Genomic DNA, 19,397 nt, shown 5'->3' with positions numbered 1-19,397 from the left:
CTTGTGCAAATCAAGCATAAATTATCTGGCTCAGCATCTTCTGGGAACTCCGTGATCTTCTTGCTCTCCAAGATCCTATCCATCAGGATGAATCCAGAGGAAGCCATCTCTCGTCTGATCCCAACATTAACTTAAGCAGGCAACCTGATCAATTGTTGCCAATACCAATCCACTTACGGACACTTGCTAGAATACACTAGCGGCTTCACTACCTACCTATTATTAATTTTTAAAAAAATGCAACTTTGTGAAACCGGTTCCTCAGAACTCTGTCAGCCCTAGTTGGACCTTCTAACCAGAACAGGACATCTCTGGACCTCCCTCACTTACCCAGGGCCATTGGTTTAGTGGTGGAAGCAGGGATGGTGGGGCCTGGGGAGTAGACCTCTCCTTTCGAGCCAGGCTGGCAGATCATGTGATTGGTAACCAGGTGGCTGTAGAGGATGTCCCGAGTAGTGGAGATGAAGCCACAGCTGTGGCAGACACCTGTAAGCACAGGAAACTGCCTGAATTTTGGTCTGTACAGCATAAAACTACCTCTCCTCTCCACAAACCTGTCGATGGTGGGCAGAGGCAGCGAAGTTGGGGATATCTGCAGGCAAAGCTGGTGATCCACCAACAGACGTGACTCCACTTACACTGGGGGTTACTGACGCTGGCAGAGAGCAAGTGTACAGTGGGTAGGATGAGGCAGCTTATATGGACAAAGCTGACTTAGAAGTAGCAGCAAATGAACTTATAGAGTAGACACGGCTTTCCAGAGTTTCAAGCCAAATTCTTCTATCTACAGATGCTGAATCCAGGACCCCCCACAAGGCAAGCAAAGGCCCAGCCACTGAGCTATGGCATCTCCAAGGGGCATCTAGCAGTGGCCAACATTTTCTCCCTCCTACCACCCTGTTTTTCACAGCTTTCCGCTGCCAACATCTTCTGCCCAATTACAGAAGCCCAGACTTTCTGCAAATCCACCACCTCGAGAAGGAACTCTTGGGAGTAGGACCCCGGGCCGAACAGAAGCTGCCACCGCCAGCAATGGAGCCTTGCTTTGACCTTGCACAAGAGCGAGTGAACCAGGAGGAGTAGCAAGCACACAGAGAATGGGTCTCTGAGAAGGATTCATTCCATGCCGTACTTCCAGCCCTGAGTCCAACTTACCGTTCAGGGTATCTGTGTGTACTTTGAGGTGTCGCTCACAGTTTGCTTTTGTTGTAAAGGCAGACAGGCAGATGAGGCAGACAAACGGCCTCTCTCCTGAAAAAGAAGCCAGATGTGAATTGCAGGACTTGGGGCAAAAACGGTGGTGTCTTCCTGCCCCCAAACCGCAGGGCTGGTGCACGGTTTCCTGCACAGCTCTGCAACATGACGGAGAGGTCAGGACACCTCTTAAGATGGGTGCTGCATCTTAAAGAAATCAGTTGGACTTTGGCAGGGCTGCAGGAGATGCCCACGGCTGAGGTGAAATTCCCTTCCTCACTGCCAGCGATTAGACTTTAAATTAGACAATAACCCCACAACAGTAGCTAACCTCCTATCAGTCCCATACTTCGAACGTGTGCAGGTTGAGAGCATTGAAAGCCGGGTGCCTCTCTGCCTGAACTGGGGCCCTTCTTCCTGAACCTCAGCCCCCGGGGCCCTCCTGCCCCTTCCCAGCCAACCTGGCTCCTCCCCAGCGTGGCGCAGCTCTCACCGCTATGGCTACGCATGTGGATCTCCAAGGAGCTGGCACTGGGGCAGCTCTTCTGGCACTGGGGAAAGGGGCAGATGCGCTCGTTGGGGTAGGCGTCCTTGGGCTTTTCGTCCAGGGCAGGCGAGGTGGCGTTCTGGCGGCTGGCGCAGTAGTACATCAGATGAGCCTGCAGGTTCCGCTCGCTCCGGTACCAGATACCGCAGTCCTTGCAGGGAAAGACGTCCTCTGGAAGGCAGAAGAGAATCAGAGGAGGGGAGGAGAGTCTCCTTTGCAGCCGGAAAACCACGAAGGGTGGAGATTCGGACAATCTAATCCAGCAGAAGAGCAGATGCCAGAGGCGTGGACTTCAACTCCCAGAATTCCCAGGAGTTGGCATCCAGGCCTCTGAGCAGGGATGGCTGCAAGAAGGCCTTAACCGATCACTTACTGTTGACAACTGCCGTGGCTAAGATGGCCGCCATCCCCGCTTGCTGAGGGAGCAGCTGGATGTCGGAAGGCAGAGCGACAGGGGGAGCGGACTCCCCACTCTCGGTCTTCCCAGCGTGGTTGGGGATCCCCACCGGCTCGGCCATGACAAACGCCTTCAGCGCGTCTCCTTCGGAAAGAGGCTTGGTGGTTTTACACCAAATGGAGTCATCTGGAAATCGAGAAGGAGATCAAATAACACAATTATGGGAGCCACAAGTTTTCAGATGCAGTGTCATCCAGCCTCAGTTCTGTTGCTCTGCGAAATGGCCAGTTTTGTCCAGAGATGGTGTCCTTTCGTTGGGACCTAAAGTCTCCCAAGCAGCCTTGAGAAAAATCACCCTCCCTGGGCTCCTCCACTTGTAAAATGAGAGCTGCAGCAGCTGGCTTGTCTCACAGGGCTATCCCAAGGCCAAGACTCCAGGTGGTCTACTTTCCGGTGCATGGAGAAAGAGAAGCTGTGGAATAAATGTTATGCAGTGGAATTTGAATTGAATTCTGAGTTGAATTCTGCAACAACTCTGATGAACGGCAGAATGACCTGAAAAATATATTGAGCACTAGCTGCTCATTGGATTGTCCAACAGAAGAGATAAAGAGGGGAATAAAACGTATATCTAAAATATTATGCGCACATTTTTATACTGTATTTATATCTACCTCTCTCTTTCTCTCTCTCTCACACACACACACACACTCACTCATACACACACACACACACACATTGTGTAGGGGCATCGGAGAGGTCATTATTCATTAAATGCAAAAAGTGGCTTCTGCCTTCTTGGGATGGTGTGCAATTATTAAACATTCTGGTATTACCCTGAGGAACTCTCAAAGAAAATGATTAAATATCATACATCCAAAACATAAGATGAAGTTGCTTAGTCACTGAGAAGCTCGGTGTCTCTGCGGATTCAAATTAAAGAATGACTAATTGAGTCAAGAGCCTTAAAGGAGAGGCCGAAGCATCCCTGTCCTTTTTTAGCAGTGGTTTCAAAATGCCTGTTTGATCTCTCTGAAACTTTGCACTGACTGTTCCGTGCAATGCACACAACCAAAACGAGGTGGCAGTGTTGGACCACACATTCACACAAAAAAATGGCACAATGTTCTTTATGGCTCTCTCCCTGATTGCTTAGCACGCCTGACCTGTCCAAAGCTCCTTGCCCATATCCCTTCCTTGGGCTCTGCCTGGAATGCTACCCCTGAAAACTTCTAGCACTGTAGACCCGCCACCTTCTTCAAATCTGCGTCTTCCCAACAGAGCTACAATTTAATCCCTAAACCAGGGGTCTTCAAACTTGGCCCTTTTATGGCTCGTGGACGCTGGCTGAGGAATCTGGGAGTTGAAGTCCACAAGCCATAAAAGGGGCGAGTTTGAAGACCCCTGCCCTAAACCCTCGTGCCTGTGGGTGCTCATTTGCTACATCTGTGCCCACCAACTCATTCGCTTCCCTGGTTCTGCTGTTTCCTCCATATTTTGCCTCCGAGTAGAAGGATACTTCCTCCTTGCCAGCCCCTCTTTGCTGCTTGAAATATACTCATGGACTAAGTACTTACAGCCATTCCTTTAGTGGCCATTCAACGTTACCACAGCACTGAAAAAGTGACCACTGGGCTCCTGGGTTTATGACCATTGTAGCATCCCCACAGTCACGCGATCAAAATTTGGGTGCTCGGCAATCGGCACCAATTTGCAAGGGTTGAAGTGACCCTGAAGGTCATAAAACTGTCTGTGACTCACTTAATGACTACCTTGTTTAAAAAGGGAACTTCTCATCCCAATTGTAGTTGTAAGACAAGGACTACCTGTACAGTTAACAGCATGATTTTAGTAAATGCAGACACCAGGTGTGTGCCGGCATGAGGTTGGGGAGAATCCGCTCCTGAAAACAAGGAAATAGGCACTTCTCCTTGGAGGGGGGGTCTTTTTAGCATCCTTACCTGTACTGGAATGAACCCCTTTCTCCTCCCCCCCTCCCCAAATCAGGCAGGGCTCACTGCTGAAGCACTGACCTTTCTTGTAGATCACCGAATTGGCGTCCCCTTCGCCAGGAACCAAGGAAAGCTTGGCCAGCCAGCAGGTGTCATCCTGCAGAATCAGCGTCACAGGCGGGTTCAGCTGAGAAGAGAAGAGAAGTGGGTTTGAACGCGCCAGTCACTCTCTCAAAACAGGTTCCACTCTGAACTCCAGCAAACAACAACAACAACAAAAAACCCTGCCACCATTGGAGGATCAAGTTGAGTTGGCAAGTCTCGAAGTTTGGCCCGGACATTTGGAACCAGCCTGGTTGGGAAGGTAATCGCTGTAGACGCTCCAGGAGATGCTCCAATTTCCCCCACAAATGCGCTGCAATGAGGGGTGGGAGCTCCGCCTGGGTTCATCTTCTCAGCTGGTGCCCCTTCCCCTTTCGAGAGCTGGCCTGGCTCCACCGGCACCACCTCAGGGAGCCAGAACGGCGACAGCCTTGGACCAGTGGGTGATAATGGAGCTGCCTGGCACGCCATCCCACCCCACCCGCACAGGCAGAGATACAAATTGACTCAAGCAATCAATGCTGCGGGTGGGGTGGGGTGTCTGGGGTATGTGGACACGTGTCTCTGCCTCTGCCCAGGTCAGTGGGTGGCTTCCTTCCTCGCTCCAGCAGCCCGGTGGCGTGATCCACGTGGCCACGGAGTGAAGCCCAGAGCTCGCTTCCCTTCCGGACGGCTGCCCAGCAGGGCCAGGGCAACCCCGAGGAGTGAGGGGGCCTCCGCCCGAGGACAGACCCCTCCCTTGTGGAAAGTGACCCGGCGGCCACTGCGGTCCCAGCATGAACACAACAAGCTTGTTATTTCCTCTTCTTCGTCACCCGCGGGCCAAGCCGTGCCGCTCGGGGAGGAAGCAGCCACTTCACCCCTAACCTCAGTGGTGTGCAGGGAGGAAGAGAGATTAGAGGTGGGGGGAGGAGGAGGAGGAGGAGGAGGAGGAGGAGAGCCCGGACTGCTGGAGTGGGGGGCACTCAGTCAAGCTGGGCCCCACTTTTGCAAGACAAAAGGAAACGCTGTGGCTCTCCAACCAGGCACGGAGCCCCGGGTGCCGCTGATGCAGCCACAGATGTTCAGCAGTGATGGGAAGGACGGACAGGTATGGACCCCGAAGCCACCTTGCTTGAGCCCCCGGGACCCTCAGAGAAGGACTGGAAAGCTTCTGGAGAACAAGGGGGTCTAAGCATTGCTTCTGAATTTTCTCTCATTGAATTCCCACCTATCTCCCCTCACCCCCGGTCCGGTTTGCAGCACAAGAGACAATTGGAAAGTCCTGCCTAGCGAGGGGCACCCACAGGCTGTTTTTTTGGGGGTGCAGAGAACTGGAGGATGAGCTTATGACCCCAACCTAAGAGGTAGATGGGAATCAAAAGCAGAGACCAAACAGCTGGAAGACCCCCACATCCATCCTGGGTCCTTCTGATGCTGCTTTCGAGACAGAGAAAGAGTCAGAGGGGGTCATGGATGAGCCCCCTACTTACCGCAAGAGACTCCCCTATCCAATGGACCCCCTCACGGGACCCAGCCCCTGGGAATCCTGCAGTTTTTCATCCCCCACTACAAATAACTAGGTGCATCTTGTTCCAGCGACCTGCCCTATCAAAACAAAAAGTACCCCTTTGTCAAATTCCAGCGAAAACCAGCCGTTTCCTCCCTGGGTATTAATGTGGTTTGCAGCTTACGGACCCACCCTAGGCACTCTGGGGCCCAGACCCAAGAGGCAGATTTCGTTTTGCTTCCCCCTCACCTCTGTGGGCTGAGGAGATTCCCCCCCCCAAACACTCCACCCAGGCAGTAGCCAACATTCACCCCTCCAGGGAGGTCTGAAGGGGTCTGCCCCTCTGTTTCAAGGCCCTATTTGAATGAGCGCGGCTAATTATGATCCCAACTAGAGAATGCAATAGACATGGACTCTTCTAGAAAAGGGCCAAAGAAAACGCCTCTTTCCTCCTTGGCGGTCAGGGGAGAGGTGAACTGCTGCTGAATATGGAGGCTCGAATTTGCACTTCCTCCAAATAGCGGCTGATGAAAAAAAACGTTCCAGCACATGAGGCCAAGCAGGACTTTGGAGGAAAAGAGAGTGCGTGGCATAGCGGCATGTGCCCCCTTTGAGAGGCGAAGAGGAGGAGGAGGAGGAGGAAGGTCCTGGGCTGTTCCCCCCCTTGCCGTCTGCCCCACTTCGCTCCTCTCTGCTTCCCTGGCCCGCTAATGAATATTAATGAGAAGGAGGGCGAGGGGGAAAAATTAATCTGCCTGATCCTTCAATGGCTGCAGCAGTAACGATATGAAATCTAATTATCCATCCCAATATTTCTAAACCCTCCACTCAGACTGACAGTCTTGGTCGGTTTAAGGCTTATCGTTCCAAGGAGTAGAGTGCTCAAGGCTTGATAATACACGTGCAAGCTCCTTATTCTTTTTCTTGCACACACACACACACACACACACACACACACACACACACACACACACCCAACCACCACCACCACCACCCCACACACAGAGAAGACACACACTTTTGCTGATGTTACAAAAATAACAGTCGTCCTACGACGTCTGTGGGTGCAATTGCATGTGCCAGAAAACGGGAGCCAGCCCAATGCAGAAGGAAGGAAGGGGCAGCGCTGCCACGTGGGTGGCACGGGGCGGTGGGGCACAACTGGGAGATGGGCTGATTCAGCACTTGGGTTCTCCCCCTGCCCCCAGCCTGGCATCTGTGCCCGGCCCCCTCAGTGCCATAGTTAGCCCTTTGAGTGTGGGACAGATGCCAGTCAAGCCTGATCCAACGGGATGTCGCCTTGCCCACCTCCGCAACTGGAAAGCCCCTCCCCAACAATAACCCATGCAGCCCTTGCCACAACTAAGCGGTTCTCTTCTTCTTCAATGTCTAGTCTGAAAAATAAAAGCCTCCAAATTGCCCCAAACTAAGTTTCCACACCTGGTGCAGGTGGGAGGGTGTTGGGGACTCAGCACAGCAACCGTTTGGTGCCTGCGTGCCTGTCGCTGCCCACATCTGCCACAGCCTGCGCATCCATCCCCTGCACTGCAGGGTGTCCTCTACGGGAGGGCTCTCCTACCTTGGCAACTTTTTGACTTGTGGACTTCAACTCCCAGAATTCCTCAGTCAGCTATGGGAATTCTGGAAGTTGAAGTCTACAGGTTGCAAAGTTGCCAAGGTTGGAGAACCACTCTACTGGGCCTTTCTTAGTATTTTTCTTGCCACTATTTTTTGTATCCCACACTTGGAGACACGAAGGGGATCACAAAGTCGAGGAAAGCACACATTTCAGCAGGCGATATAATTCCTCTGGGCTTCCTTTAGGTTAGATTTCAGCTTGGAAACCGCTTGGAGCAGGACTCTGTTTGTGCACCCACAAAAGGGACACATGTACCAAAGGGCACCAAAACCCAAAGACCCCTGGGCCAAACCTGGCCCAGTTCAGAGGGCCGCAGCCCCTCCAGATCCTCCAATTTTGCAAGGGAGTTCCTCCCCTGCCCTCGCTTAAGACAGGACCCGCCTGCCACGTGTCTTTCAGGCCCATCCCGTGGCCGGTCCAGCTCCAAGCAGTATCCCATTTTGGCCTGCAATCCTGCTGCACGCCCCAAAGTCTACGAGAGACACACACTGACAACACAGCTGTGGCTTCTCTTCCGGCCATTTTCCACTCCAGAGCCTCTGCAGGAAGTGGGCCTGGGGCAGCACCGTGATGCTGAGAGCTCTCCTTGTTTCCCCTCTAACAAAGAGGTCAGTGTCTCGAATCTCCAGTGGCTCTGATCACCATCGGAAACTCTATCTGAGTAACATCCGCCCGGGACACTTTACCCGGACCCCTCGCTAAACAAGGTAGAGGAGCAGAACCTGCCACCCTGTTAGCCGTTAAGCTTCACCCTGATTTGCTCTCCTGGCAGGAAGGGGGCAGGGAGGAAGGAGCCCAGCCATTTTTGTCCTGCAGAGCACGGCTGAATCCCGCCAGAAGCAGGAGGAGATTCCCTCAAGAGGTGGTGGGTTTTCAGTACGGAGTACATTTGCTCCCGTCCAGGAGCAGCTTTGGGATCTATGATCTGATCCAGCGTTCTGAACCCCCCAAATGGCCAACCAGATGTTCGTGGAACCACCACCCGAGTCCAGCGTACTGGACAGCCGGAAGTATTTGGGGCGCAGGGAAGAGGACTTTCACAGAATGACTCTGAAGCATCCCTCTAGATCAGGGTCTCTCAACCTCAGAAACTTCGAGAGGCAAGGCCTTCTTCAGCTAGCTGGGGAACTCTGGAAACTGAAGTCCGTGCTTCTTAAAATTGCTAAAGCTTAGAAATATTGCTTTAGATCATCAAGTATTTGAAAGCCAGGACCTCCAAATCAGAATCCTGCTCTCAGTGTGTGTTTTTATCTTCTGCTTCAATATCTCGAGGGGAGGCAAGCCCACCACTTCCTATGGCGCCTCGGTTTGCAGCTGAGTAACTCGCTTGCTAGGACGTTTTTCCTAATGTTCAGTTCAAACCTGATTCTTCTCAGTTTACGCTCACTAGAAGTCTCTTCTGTTCCTCTGAATGGCAGCCTTGCAACTGTTTGATGATCAGAATCGTATCACTCAGGAATATTTTCTTCTCCAGAGGAAGCACCGTCCAATTTTGCACTGTACTTTGGGGAATCTGGTCTGCTTACCAGCCCAGTTGTTCCAGCTCTGACCCCTAGGTCACATGCCACACTTCCTCCTCCATCTTACCCCAAAATCTTCAGCGTCTGCTTTTGGTACCCAGACGCTACATGTTTTGCTCTGCTCAGTTTCACCGTGCTTATTCGTCTCTGTATGCCAGTCTATTCAAGAACTCTGCTCCACCATCTTACAACCTCTCCCAGCTTCCTTCTTTGGACAACCTTCCTTCTCTACAAGACCCTCATTCAACTGGAATCAATGGAGGACCTCACTGCAGATCTACCTCCCACGAACAAAGGCCCACCAACCACTCATCTTCTGCTTCGATGACATGGATCTCTTTTGCCAAAGTTCTGGATGGGGACACAAGTTGGTTCCTGCACTGCCATACTGGCCCCATCCAGTTTGAGAGATGCTCCTTAAGAGCTGATACCCACCAGGCATCCAAGGAGGGGCCAGTAGTTTTGCCACCCATTCCCCAAGGACCCATGTTCGTTCTGGGCCATTCCATTCCCGGAATATTCCGGGGAGAGAACTGGGAAAGCCCTCCTGGCCAGGACTGATGAAAGTTGAGCTTCCAGAGAGCCAAAAATGGAGAAAGGCTGAGGGGCAGGAGGGTCTTCCCTCCCCCCTGACAACACCAAGGAAAGGAGAGCGGAAACGAGGTGAACGAGAGGACTGGGGATCGTCAAGGAAGCTGCTGAAACAGGAGCAAAAATATTTAGACAATAAATGAAGTATCAGAAGAAAGCTGCAGCCTATCTTTAAGGAATCAATCATCCTGTACCGGTTGTCTGGACAGACGGCGCCACAGAAGAGATAGCTGCCAAACTGGCAAGATAAGGGTTAATCAAGGATTTAATTCAGCACAAAAAAAGATAAATGGGGAGCAGAGGGAGACAGAGAGGGGGAGAAAGTGGGGAGGCCCAGACACTGGGTCCTGATACTCTTCCTCCTCCTCCTCCTCTTCGCAAAAGGACAGGGAGAAGTTGGACCGGCTCCCAAGCCCTCACCCTGCCCAGGCCAAGATTCCCGGGATGGCGCTGGAGAGAGAAAGAGGATGCATTGCAGGCATCCCGGTTGCCTCCAAGAGACAAGCAGGCCCCCAGCCCAGAGTGGAGCCTCCTGCTTCCCTCCAGCACCCAGGCGGAGGCCCCCCCTCGCCTTGTGGTTCCCTTTCCGGATTTGGGCACTTCAGCGCGCTTGGCCTTAGCTTGTAAATCATGCCAGGTGGGGGGACGTTTTGGAGGGACACCCTTGGAGGCATTAGCGCTGGGCGATCTTGCAATATTTTTATTGGAGAAAGACTCCAAGAGAGAAATGATTCCCCCACAGATGTCCCTTTCTCTGCCGCTACTGGACTCCTGCTGGTCCCGCCAGAGACAGGGATCTAGCCAGACTGGGGGAGGGGAGAGGGAATGCACCCTCCCTGGCCAACACCTCCTCGCACCCAAATATGTTGGTACTACAACTCCCCCGCACCCTGTGTATTTGGTTCCCCCTCCATTCCTGAGGCGTTTGCAACCCTACCTGACTGTTCCTCAAGGGAAGGGTCCAGGACGGATTGTTCCCTCTCCACTAAGTTAACTGTCCTATCTGGGGGAAACTTACCGGCTCGGTCAGTCCTGGAGAAGGCGGCTCGCTGTGGATATTTCCCAGGAATGGGCCCCAAAAGACGCCACCGGGGACGCTGTGTTTGGCACACACCTTGCTTTCCGCCTGGGAGGTCAGGAGCTCCAGCTCGTCTGAAACAGAAGAAAGGCAGGTTGGGGAAGTCCGAAGGCTCAAGCAAGAGCCTGCACGGCACCCTGGATGATCCCTCCAGGGGGTGATTTGAGCTGCTCCGCCGAGGGACGCCGGGCCATGGCACCGAGGCGCACTAGGCTCGGTAGGCAGTTCAGCTGGGCAAAAGTCAGACGGTGGGAGCATTTCAACAACACCTTGCTGGAACAGACAGGCTGAAGGGTCTTCTCTGCCAAGGCCAAACATTTAAACTGGGAGATTTGAGGTGGGCATGGTCACCAGTTCAGAAATGCATGGAAAAATCAGGTGGGCCGTAAGAGCCATCACTCAGCCTTCCCTAGAGGAGGAGGAGGAGGAGGAGGAGAAAGGAAAGGAAAAAAATGGCAGGGGCAAAAAGGAAAGGGACCCTTCCCAGAGGACCTGTGTACCAGGCTCCACCACTGTGCCGGTGATCTTCAGGGGTCACGGAAGATTCTAGCATCTTGGATCTGCCCACTTGACTTGGCCTGGCGCCCACCCCAAGCTCACCCATCCCAGGCTTCTGCCTAGAAATTGGCAGGCTGCTCTCTCAACCCAACCGAAGGGCCCCAGGACGCTCGCTGCTCTGCCTGGGGACCACACTCTCCATGGGATCACCCACCCGCTCTGGGCCCCATTCTACAGGATCCTCTCCGATTACGCCATTGAGCAGGAGTGTGCAACCGTGGCGACTTTAAGACCTGTGGACTTCAACTCCCAGAATTCCCCAGCCAGCCATGCCTGGGACTTGATGTCCGCAGGTCTTAAAGTGGCCAAGGTTGGACATCCCTGCCAGAGAGGGGTTTTGGCATCTCTCCCTGGAAAAGGGAGCCTCTCCAAGGCTTCATTAGGACCCTTGGCTGAGGCAGCCTGGAGCTGTAATAGCCTTGATGGTTCGATAAGCCTCTTGGTTTAATGGGGGGAGATAACATGTAAATTGGCTGGGAAGACTGGCCTAAAAATGTTTTAGCTGCACCTCCATCGTGCTGCCTGCTGATAAGATGGCAGTTAAACAATACTTCAAGGCAGGCTAAAGCAAGACCTCCCCCTCCTCATTCCACATCTGGGAGAGGAGGAAGGGGCGAGCATTCTTCCACCCCCTCTTTTCTCTAAACCCTCTGCAGGGGAAGGAGGTGGAGGGAGGCATGGCGGAGGGCCACGTTGACCTGCCTAGGAGACAAATCCTTGAGATCAGGTTTCTCCTCTCCCCACATCAAAGGGGGGAGAAAGAAGGGAGGGAGAAGTCCCCACTGCCAGGGTTGGTCAGAAGGGAGGGGAGGGGGCCCACCTCACGGGCACCGCCAACTTTCATGACCATCTTGGCCAGCGTGTGCCAGTCTCCTCAGGACCATACTGGCTGGAGAACTATGGGAGTTGAAGTCCAGCTGCCTTAAAGTGGCCAAGCTTGAGAAAGACGGTTGTGGGCTCAAGAGGTGCACCAAGCTAGCCAAAGCCTGTAAAGCAAAGATCCTTGTCACCCCCCCCCCCCGAACTCTATGGAAAAATGGAGGCCACCTGTGTCCCTATTTGAAAGAGGACATTCAACAGGGCCCAGGGATCTCCATCTCTGGCACGGGCAGGTCCCCCGGAGACACTTCCCACTTTACCTGGGAGCCCCAACTTCCGGCGGCTACTGGGATACCCAGCAGCCCAACCCCTCTCTCCTTCCCTTCCTCAGCTTCTTGCTGGCTAATCAGCTTCCTTTGGGTCAGGAGACCACGGCTGGACGATAAGAGCCTCTGGCTGACACTTTCCATGTCAGAGCAGAGCATCTTCTGTGTATCAATCCTCACCAGAGAAAACACTCGGCCGCTGATAAAGAAGGCGACCATTCCAGAGAGAAGGGGACAAAAATAGGGCTAGCCCAGGGGAGGGGTCCTTCCCCCCCCATCTCTGCTAGTGTGCAAAGGAGGGAGGTTGGATGGACGGATGGATAAAAGGCAGGAGAGGGAGGGAAAAGGAAGGAAGGAGATGGAAGGAAGGAAGGAAGGGGCACAATGGGGAGTGCTGGTCTCCTAATAATGGGCTGACATGTATGTCAGTGGGCACCAACATGGCTGGCTGAGAAGACCCTCAGCCTGAAAGCAAGGCCTGGATATTCCTGGCTGCTACCCTAGGGCCTCTAGCCCAAGGCCACCTCTGCAGACCCTCCCTGGACTGGACCCCAATTCCAAAGAGCAGGCAGGCTCCCCATCTGAGCTTTCCCCAGGCGCTGCCTCCCGGATCAACTGGCCACGATCAGGACACATCAATTAATAGTCTGGCCAGGCCTAATGGCCAAAACAATGTTGTCGATTATCGCAAGGAACAAAGTCCATTTCTCCCCCTCCGGCTGGCGGGTGTGCGCCTGCGTCTGGCTGCCCCTAATCTCGGGATCGGTGGCGCTGGCGCTCAGTTTCACCACCCGGCAGGTTAATACAATTCTGCCCTTATCTTATCTCCCCATCAGCTTCCTGGCCAAGCAACCCTCCGATTGGTTCCTGAAAGCCAGCTGGCCCAAAGTTATCAGAATAATTCCTATCTCCGGGATCATTAACCAAATTGGGCTGGTATCGGTCTGCGTGCTGGCGATAATGAAGTTACAAGCGGAATGGAGGGGAAGAGGAAAGATGGCCAGGAGATGCTGCTTGAGGTGGCTGGTGTCCCTTGGGGGCCTCCCTAGAAGGACCTTCGCTGGAAAGGGGGTGCATTTGGAGCCCAGAGAGCTCAGCGAGGCAGGGGGAGGATGTGGGCCCAACCCAACCCAGGCTAGCCAGCAGTTCAGAAGTACCGTATCGTGACCGAGGTTGGGTTGCTTGCAAGCTATCCTTCAGAAGTTGTGGGAGCTCCATCACTGGAGGTTTTTAAGAAGAGATTGGACAACCCACTTGTCCCAAATGGTTTAGGGTCCCGTTTGAACAGGGGGTTGGGACCTTCCAACTCTTTTATTCTGTCTGCATCCACCATCCAGATGAACCTACTTAGAGATTCTGGCTTTCCCACAACTCCTCAGTGGCCCGATCTAGCTCCATCCGCTGCAGATGTGACTAATTTGTATCATCTAGACAATGAAACTCTATTGGGGGGGAACAGGGGGATGGTCTACAGCATGAACAATAGCCTGGGAGCAGATAGGGGGGGTTCTCGGCCACCTCAAGAATTGGGAAGATGAAAAGGACAGGAGTTACTTCTCCATCCTGTGGAATGGCACAATCCCTTGGAGCAGTGTTCCTCAACCTAGAACTTGGAAGATGTGCGGCCTTCAACTCTTCCATAGCTGGCTGGGGAATTCTGGGAGTTGAAGTCCACATTTCTACACGTTGCTAAGCTTGAGAAACACTGTCCTAGGAGAAAGGCAGAACCTGAAGGCCAGAATAGTAAACATCCATGTGAAGTCTGCCCTTTTGCCCATTTCCAACTGCTGCTCATCAACTGACCCCAGGCATTTCATAGGAGGAGACTTGGCTCCTTCTGTGGCCTCTCCGTGTGATCTCACCTACTGCCACCTCTGAGCTGGGAAACCAGCCACCCCCTACCCCCCCCCCATGGCCCTGAACTACAACTGCCAGCAGTTCCAGCCCACCTGGCCAAAGGAGAGGGACGCCAGGAACATCAGCAGCCTGCAGGAGGGCCCAGGTTGCCCAACCCATCGGTTTAGCTGTTGTTAATCCAAAAAGGATCAGCTGTGAACCAATTTTGGGAACTGGATGCCACGCCAACTTTATCCAGCCAGAAAGCATACGAGGAAAGGTTTGGCAAGTGTACCTGCCAAACTTTATCATTTGATTGGAGTCAAACAGAAAATCAGGTCCTCTCATGCCTACTAAAGAAACTTTGGCCCTTCTTCCTTTACCATCTCACCCTGTCTTTAAATTTCAGTGCCCCCCCCCAAACAAAGAAGACCAACTTCTCTTAGGTGGCTCCCTGTAAGCTTTATGCAAGCAGAGGTAATTAGCAACCAAAGCCAGCATCCACAGAAACTATCTCCCCTGAGACTCTCAAATCTCATGGCACCCCTTCCCCCACGCCCCCAGTCCTGCATAGGACAATTGCATCCACTCAACCTCACCCAAGTTCATTACAGTCCATGACATGACTTTAAAAGACCGTTATAATCTTATTGTGTTCCTAGAGAAGAACTCAGAAGCTTATGAAGACTAGCCATCATCTGGCGATGGGTCTTCCCACTGCCACTAACACTCTGTGGAGTTCTTGGTACTCTCCGAGCTTGGTTATTTTCTGATAAACATTTCATCAGCGCACTGATGATGTCCCCTAGTTGGGTAATGAAACGTCTGCAAAGAAGCAATCAAGCTTAGAGAGCACCAAGATCCCCACAATTCAATTCTGAGCTACAAAGATTCTCTTCAGTTGACACACCGCTCTGTCTGTCTGAACTGAGGCAGCCCCCCTCTCTTGAAGCCAACTTAGCTTTAAGCAAATGCCCGTAATTTGAACGACGAGAAGTAGTGATGCTTCTGCCTACTGACCAGTTCAATAGGGAGAACTCAACTTCAGGCTAGTACCAGAAAAGACAAAGGGAAACCTCAGAACAAAACCAGAAGAGCTCAGGGGAGCTTCCACGAATAGGGTCATTTGAACCCAGTGCTGGGGAACAGTCAGTAAGAGGGAGGCTGGTCAGGACTGCGCCTTGGAAGATGGCTTGTCCTGCTGGGTGTGAATGAAGGGCAAAACCCAACCTGGCCTCCTAAGATTGAATTTTTAGAAGCTGGCCTTCCTTCAGGGAAACGGCCAACCCAGCGCAGCTGGAACATTAAAGCACACATACACCCTCACACAATCCTGACAACTCAACTAGCAAAATGACGCACAATCGCCTGATAAGATGGAGGGGGTGATTGGGAGAGTTTTAAAGCTGCCGGCAACCACCGTTGCCTTCACTCTTCACCTCCCTTCACAAAAGGAAAATCTCTTCAAGGGGCTCAAGGGATTATCCCAGCTTTGCCCAAATAATCAGGGGCGATACTTGGAATAACTGAAGTCTCCCCCCCCTCCCGAACCCCCAAATCCGCTTGGAAAACTAGAGAACGGAAAGGGGAGGGGATAAAGAGACCCTTCCTCTTCTTCTTCTCCTCGCCCTGGGCAGCTTCTCCGGGGGAGGACCTCAGCCGGTGGCCCACCAGGCAGAAGATGCCGAACAGACCCACAACCAGCCATGAACTGCACCTCATTCCTGAAAGGCAGCTACACTCTGACATCCCAAGTGTCTTTTCTGACCCCAGTTAATCGTGAACGGAGAAGTGCCAAAGGTGTAGGCAAGTTCTCCACCTCCCGACTGCCAGGTGGCCCACGGACAAAAAGAGTCAACTCCAGCCGATCAAGATGGCCCCGCAGCCACGCACGGTGCCAGCCTGGAAGGAAGCGCATTCGCACCCTTGCAGGCTTAAGCGGCAAGGTGGCCCAGCGGGGCAAAGTACGGTCCGTTTCGTGCTCCCCCCCAGTTCCCGCTTCCTCTCCGTGGGCAGAGTTTGTCCCTCACCTGGGCAACTGGGCAGCCGATGGTCCAGACTGCCTTCCGTGGGTACCCGCTTCGCCATGCTCTCCTCTCCGCTTCAAAAGGGCATCTCGGTTGGCAGAGAGCAACTGGTCGAGAGGGCTGGAAAGAGGGCTGCGGAGTGGCGTACCCCAGACCCTCGGCTGCCCTCCCTCTGCTTCTGGGAAAGGGTTGTTTTCGGCAAAAACGTCATCTCCCCCCTCCCCAGCCAACATGCGCCCGAGCCCGTGCAGCAGTTGCTATTGGGGATTTCTCTCCTGCTATCACAACCGAGCATCGCTGGGGATTTATTGATTTTTTGACACAGTTAACAACAGCAAATCTTTATCGCTGCAAACCCTGACCCCATTAATGGAGCAGCTCTTACCAAGCCCGTGTAGCAACCGAGGCCCGTCTCTCCGCCCCCAGCGTGCATCGGCACCAGCTCAAAAGCAGGAATTTTAGGCCAAGGGTCGATCCCAGGGGACAGAAAGCGGCATCAGGGCGCCCTTGCCGAGGCTGGAGCCCAGCCCTGGGTGGTTGTTTGTTTGTTTTTTAATGCAGGATCAAGATGATTTAAGGCTACAACTTTTAAGTCAGATCTGGGGCTCCAGGTCAGGAAAAAACATTCACGTTTCCAACGTCCAGCTTGCAAGGGGCAGCTCTGCACACTGGGCCGGAGGCAGAATTGCCTGTCTGAGGGGTGCTACATCTGCAGTGCAAAGACAGCCAGACGGGGTTCTGTTTTGGAGAATGGAAAAAGCTGGGGGCCGGCAGGCGCGTCTCCAAATTACAACATGTGCAATTTTGGGGTGGGGGCTATAAAGCAAGAAAGCCTCTCAAAGGCTAGTCCAGCTGAGTCTTCTTCCCAGCCCTACTCATGAAAGAAATTGTCATAAATGTGTCTGCACGCTGATGCTCTTACGGCAGCATTTGTCCACCTCGGCAACTTTCAGAGACGTGGATGTCAACTCCCAGAATTCCCCAGCACACCTCTGAAAGTTGCCGAGGTTGGCAAACTCTTAAGGCTTTGCAAAATCTGAGAGGATTTGCTTTGCCAAAGAACTTTCAATTCTATTTTTCCCTAAGAGCGGAAAGTCAAAAGGGAGTGAGGCGTATTTGAGATGGCGTGGGTGTGTTTATCCTCCTTCTCCACAGGCTCTCAGTTGGACACTGGTGATTGCCAGGTGTCTTAGGAAAGGTTTTCCAGTGAAGAGGGAAGTGCACAAGGAAAGTCGCGGGAATATTGCATTGGGGCTGCCAAGAAACGGAGAGGGCAGAGGGCTGTTTGCAGAACCCAGAGCAAAAGGACAGCCATCTGAATGGCTGCATTCAGACCCACCAATCATGGGGTCCTTTGACTAGCAGGGAGGCTCTCCCCGCTTTTGTCCAAGCCAGATTCCCTCTGGTCACTCCAGGTTTGGGCCTGTGTGCCCACCTTCTTCTCCCCTCAACTGGCTTCAAGCCTGACCCACAATTTTCAACCTGCCAAGCCCTCCCAATCTCCTAAAGAAACCCCCACATTCCCCCGATGTTTGGAGTGTCCTTCTTCACTCTCTTTCTCCAAGGCCTGCTGGGCTTCCACCCCCACCCCGTCCAGATCCTTTGGGAGAAATTCTCATCAGCGGAAGCTCTGGACGATAGCATCGCCTGAGGCAGGGAGATGGCCTTGGGAGGGGCCGATGATACCCTGGCAACAGCAATCCTATCTCCCCTGCCAGGGTGGGGCGATTGTGTCTCATCCTCGGCTTTTCCTCCCATTTGATGCCACCGGCTCATCGCCCTTGCTGCTGGCCCTCTGCCTTCTACTCTCCTTGACCTAAGATCCCAAGTGGGCTTGCAGGATTTCCCTGGAGCCTTCAACCTGCACAGAGCATGGTTCCAGCCCAGGAAGCAGAAATACAAAAAGGCTCAACTGTGTGTGTGTGTGTGGGGGGGGCCTCAATTCCTCCCATTTTGGCTTGCCCCATGCCACACTGGTTGGCAGAACATTGCATGCCAGAAAGTGTCATGCAGAAGTTGGGACTCCAGTTGTTCTGATGCTGTGAATGGCCAGGCTAGAAGAATGGGGCCAGTCTGGAGTCTCCATTGACCGCTGGGCCTCCAACTTTCTCTTGCAGATGGCCGGGGGGGGGAGTTCATGCCCCCTCTAGGCACCTTGGCTGATCCATCCACGTTCTTCTGTCCAGCCAGAACCTCATGAGAGATCTAAGCAGAGCATGGGCAGGTGGGTGAGTGGCTACTGGGGTCCATAGTGGGCTGTCCCACCCTGCCTGGTGCCAGCCCTTCAAGGGTATGGGCAGCATGTCTAAGGTGGGTGGCAGTGTGCTAAACATCCCGTGCCTGGCGGATTGAGGCCACGTTATCCCCCAGCATGCACCAGGCTCCCACTGCCTGGCTCTCTTCCCCCTGGTAATCTAAAACAAATATGACTATCTAGCGTAAAACTCTGCTACGAGTGATAAAGAAAAATAGCTGGAATAATTTTTCCCACCCACACATACCAATGAGCAGAGAAAGAAAGTGGTGTGCAGACACACACACACACACACACACAGAGACATATTTATCAAGAGAATCATGGGTAACACAACCCACCCTGTCCAACAGAAGGGGCCGTCCTGCCCCCCTCCCTCTCTCTCCACTGGGCCACCTGATAATCAACCTTGAGGTTTGCATAGAAAACTTCAGGCAGAGAGAGATTACTCAGACAGGAGTCACAACAGAGATAAAGAAAGAAAGAAAGAAAGGAAAGAGAGTTTGTTGGGGGGGAGGGAAAAATGGGGCAAAAATAGAAGTTGGGGAAAGGAAGAGAGAAAAAGACACAGGGCTTAAAGGAGATAGCAACCACGAAGACTTTCTGGCAGTTTCGGGCTTAGCGGGATGCGGCAATTTAGCTGAAAAGGCAAAATGGAGCACGCACACGAGCGCATGCGCACACACACAAGCACTCACACACACAACCAACCCCAGCTTCATCCCCTGGGTATTCTGTGTTGTGTGCGTATCTGCATGTGTGTGTGTGTGTCCCAAATTCCTCTAACTCTAGAGTTGGGGAGCGCCTGTTTGGTCACCCTAGGAAGGCCTAAGGGCTCCAGGGAAGCATAACCCAGGTCCCCCCCTCCCTGCCTCAGTTTCCCACCTGCTGATGGAAGAGAGCCCGCCTCCCAAGAGCTGTGGGGCAGCTGAGCAGATGGCTATCGCCTTGCCCTTTGAGATCGACAGCGGGGCTGGAGGGGAGGGCTCTGACGCTGGGTCCACGGATCAGTTCCATTAACTGATAAACAGGCACTTTTCACCTTTAGAAGGCGCCTCAATTAATCAG

General features: G+C 53.1%; 1 protein-coding gene across 4 annotated transcripts in view; it reads right to left on the bottom strand.

Annotated features, from left to right (window-relative positions):
* The window catches only part of ZFPM1 (zinc finger protein, FOG family member 1), a 66,284-nt gene that overhangs the window by 4,305 nt on the left and 42,582 nt on the right, over positions 1-19,397 (bottom strand). For 2 of the 4 annotated variants that reach the window (XM_083370894.1, XM_083370896.1), the window contains exons 4-9: positions 10,450-10,583; positions 4,172-4,277; positions 2,115-2,324; positions 1,688-1,912; positions 1,156-1,251; positions 331-486 (exon numbers count right to left, since the gene is read on the bottom strand). In XM_083370894.1, coding sequence (XP_083227020.1) covers positions 331-486; positions 1,156-1,251; positions 1,688-1,912; positions 2,115-2,324; positions 4,172-4,277; positions 10,450-10,583 — 927 coding nt within the window. The remainder of the gene's footprint in view (positions 1-330; positions 487-1,155; positions 1,252-1,687; positions 1,913-2,114; positions 2,325-4,171; positions 4,278-10,449; positions 10,584-19,397) is intronic. The other 2 variants (XM_083370895.1, XM_083370897.1) reach the window with 2 other exon arrangements.

Source organism: Vipera ursinii, assembly GCF_947247035.1.
Source record: "Vipera ursinii genome assembly, chromosome: 10".
In the NCBI taxonomy this organism is placed as follows: domain Eukaryota; kingdom Metazoa; phylum Chordata; class Lepidosauria; order Squamata; family Viperidae; genus Vipera; species Vipera ursinii.
The sequence above is the reverse complement of the archived record's forward strand: the minus strand, read 5'-3'. Positions and strand labels throughout refer to the sequence as shown.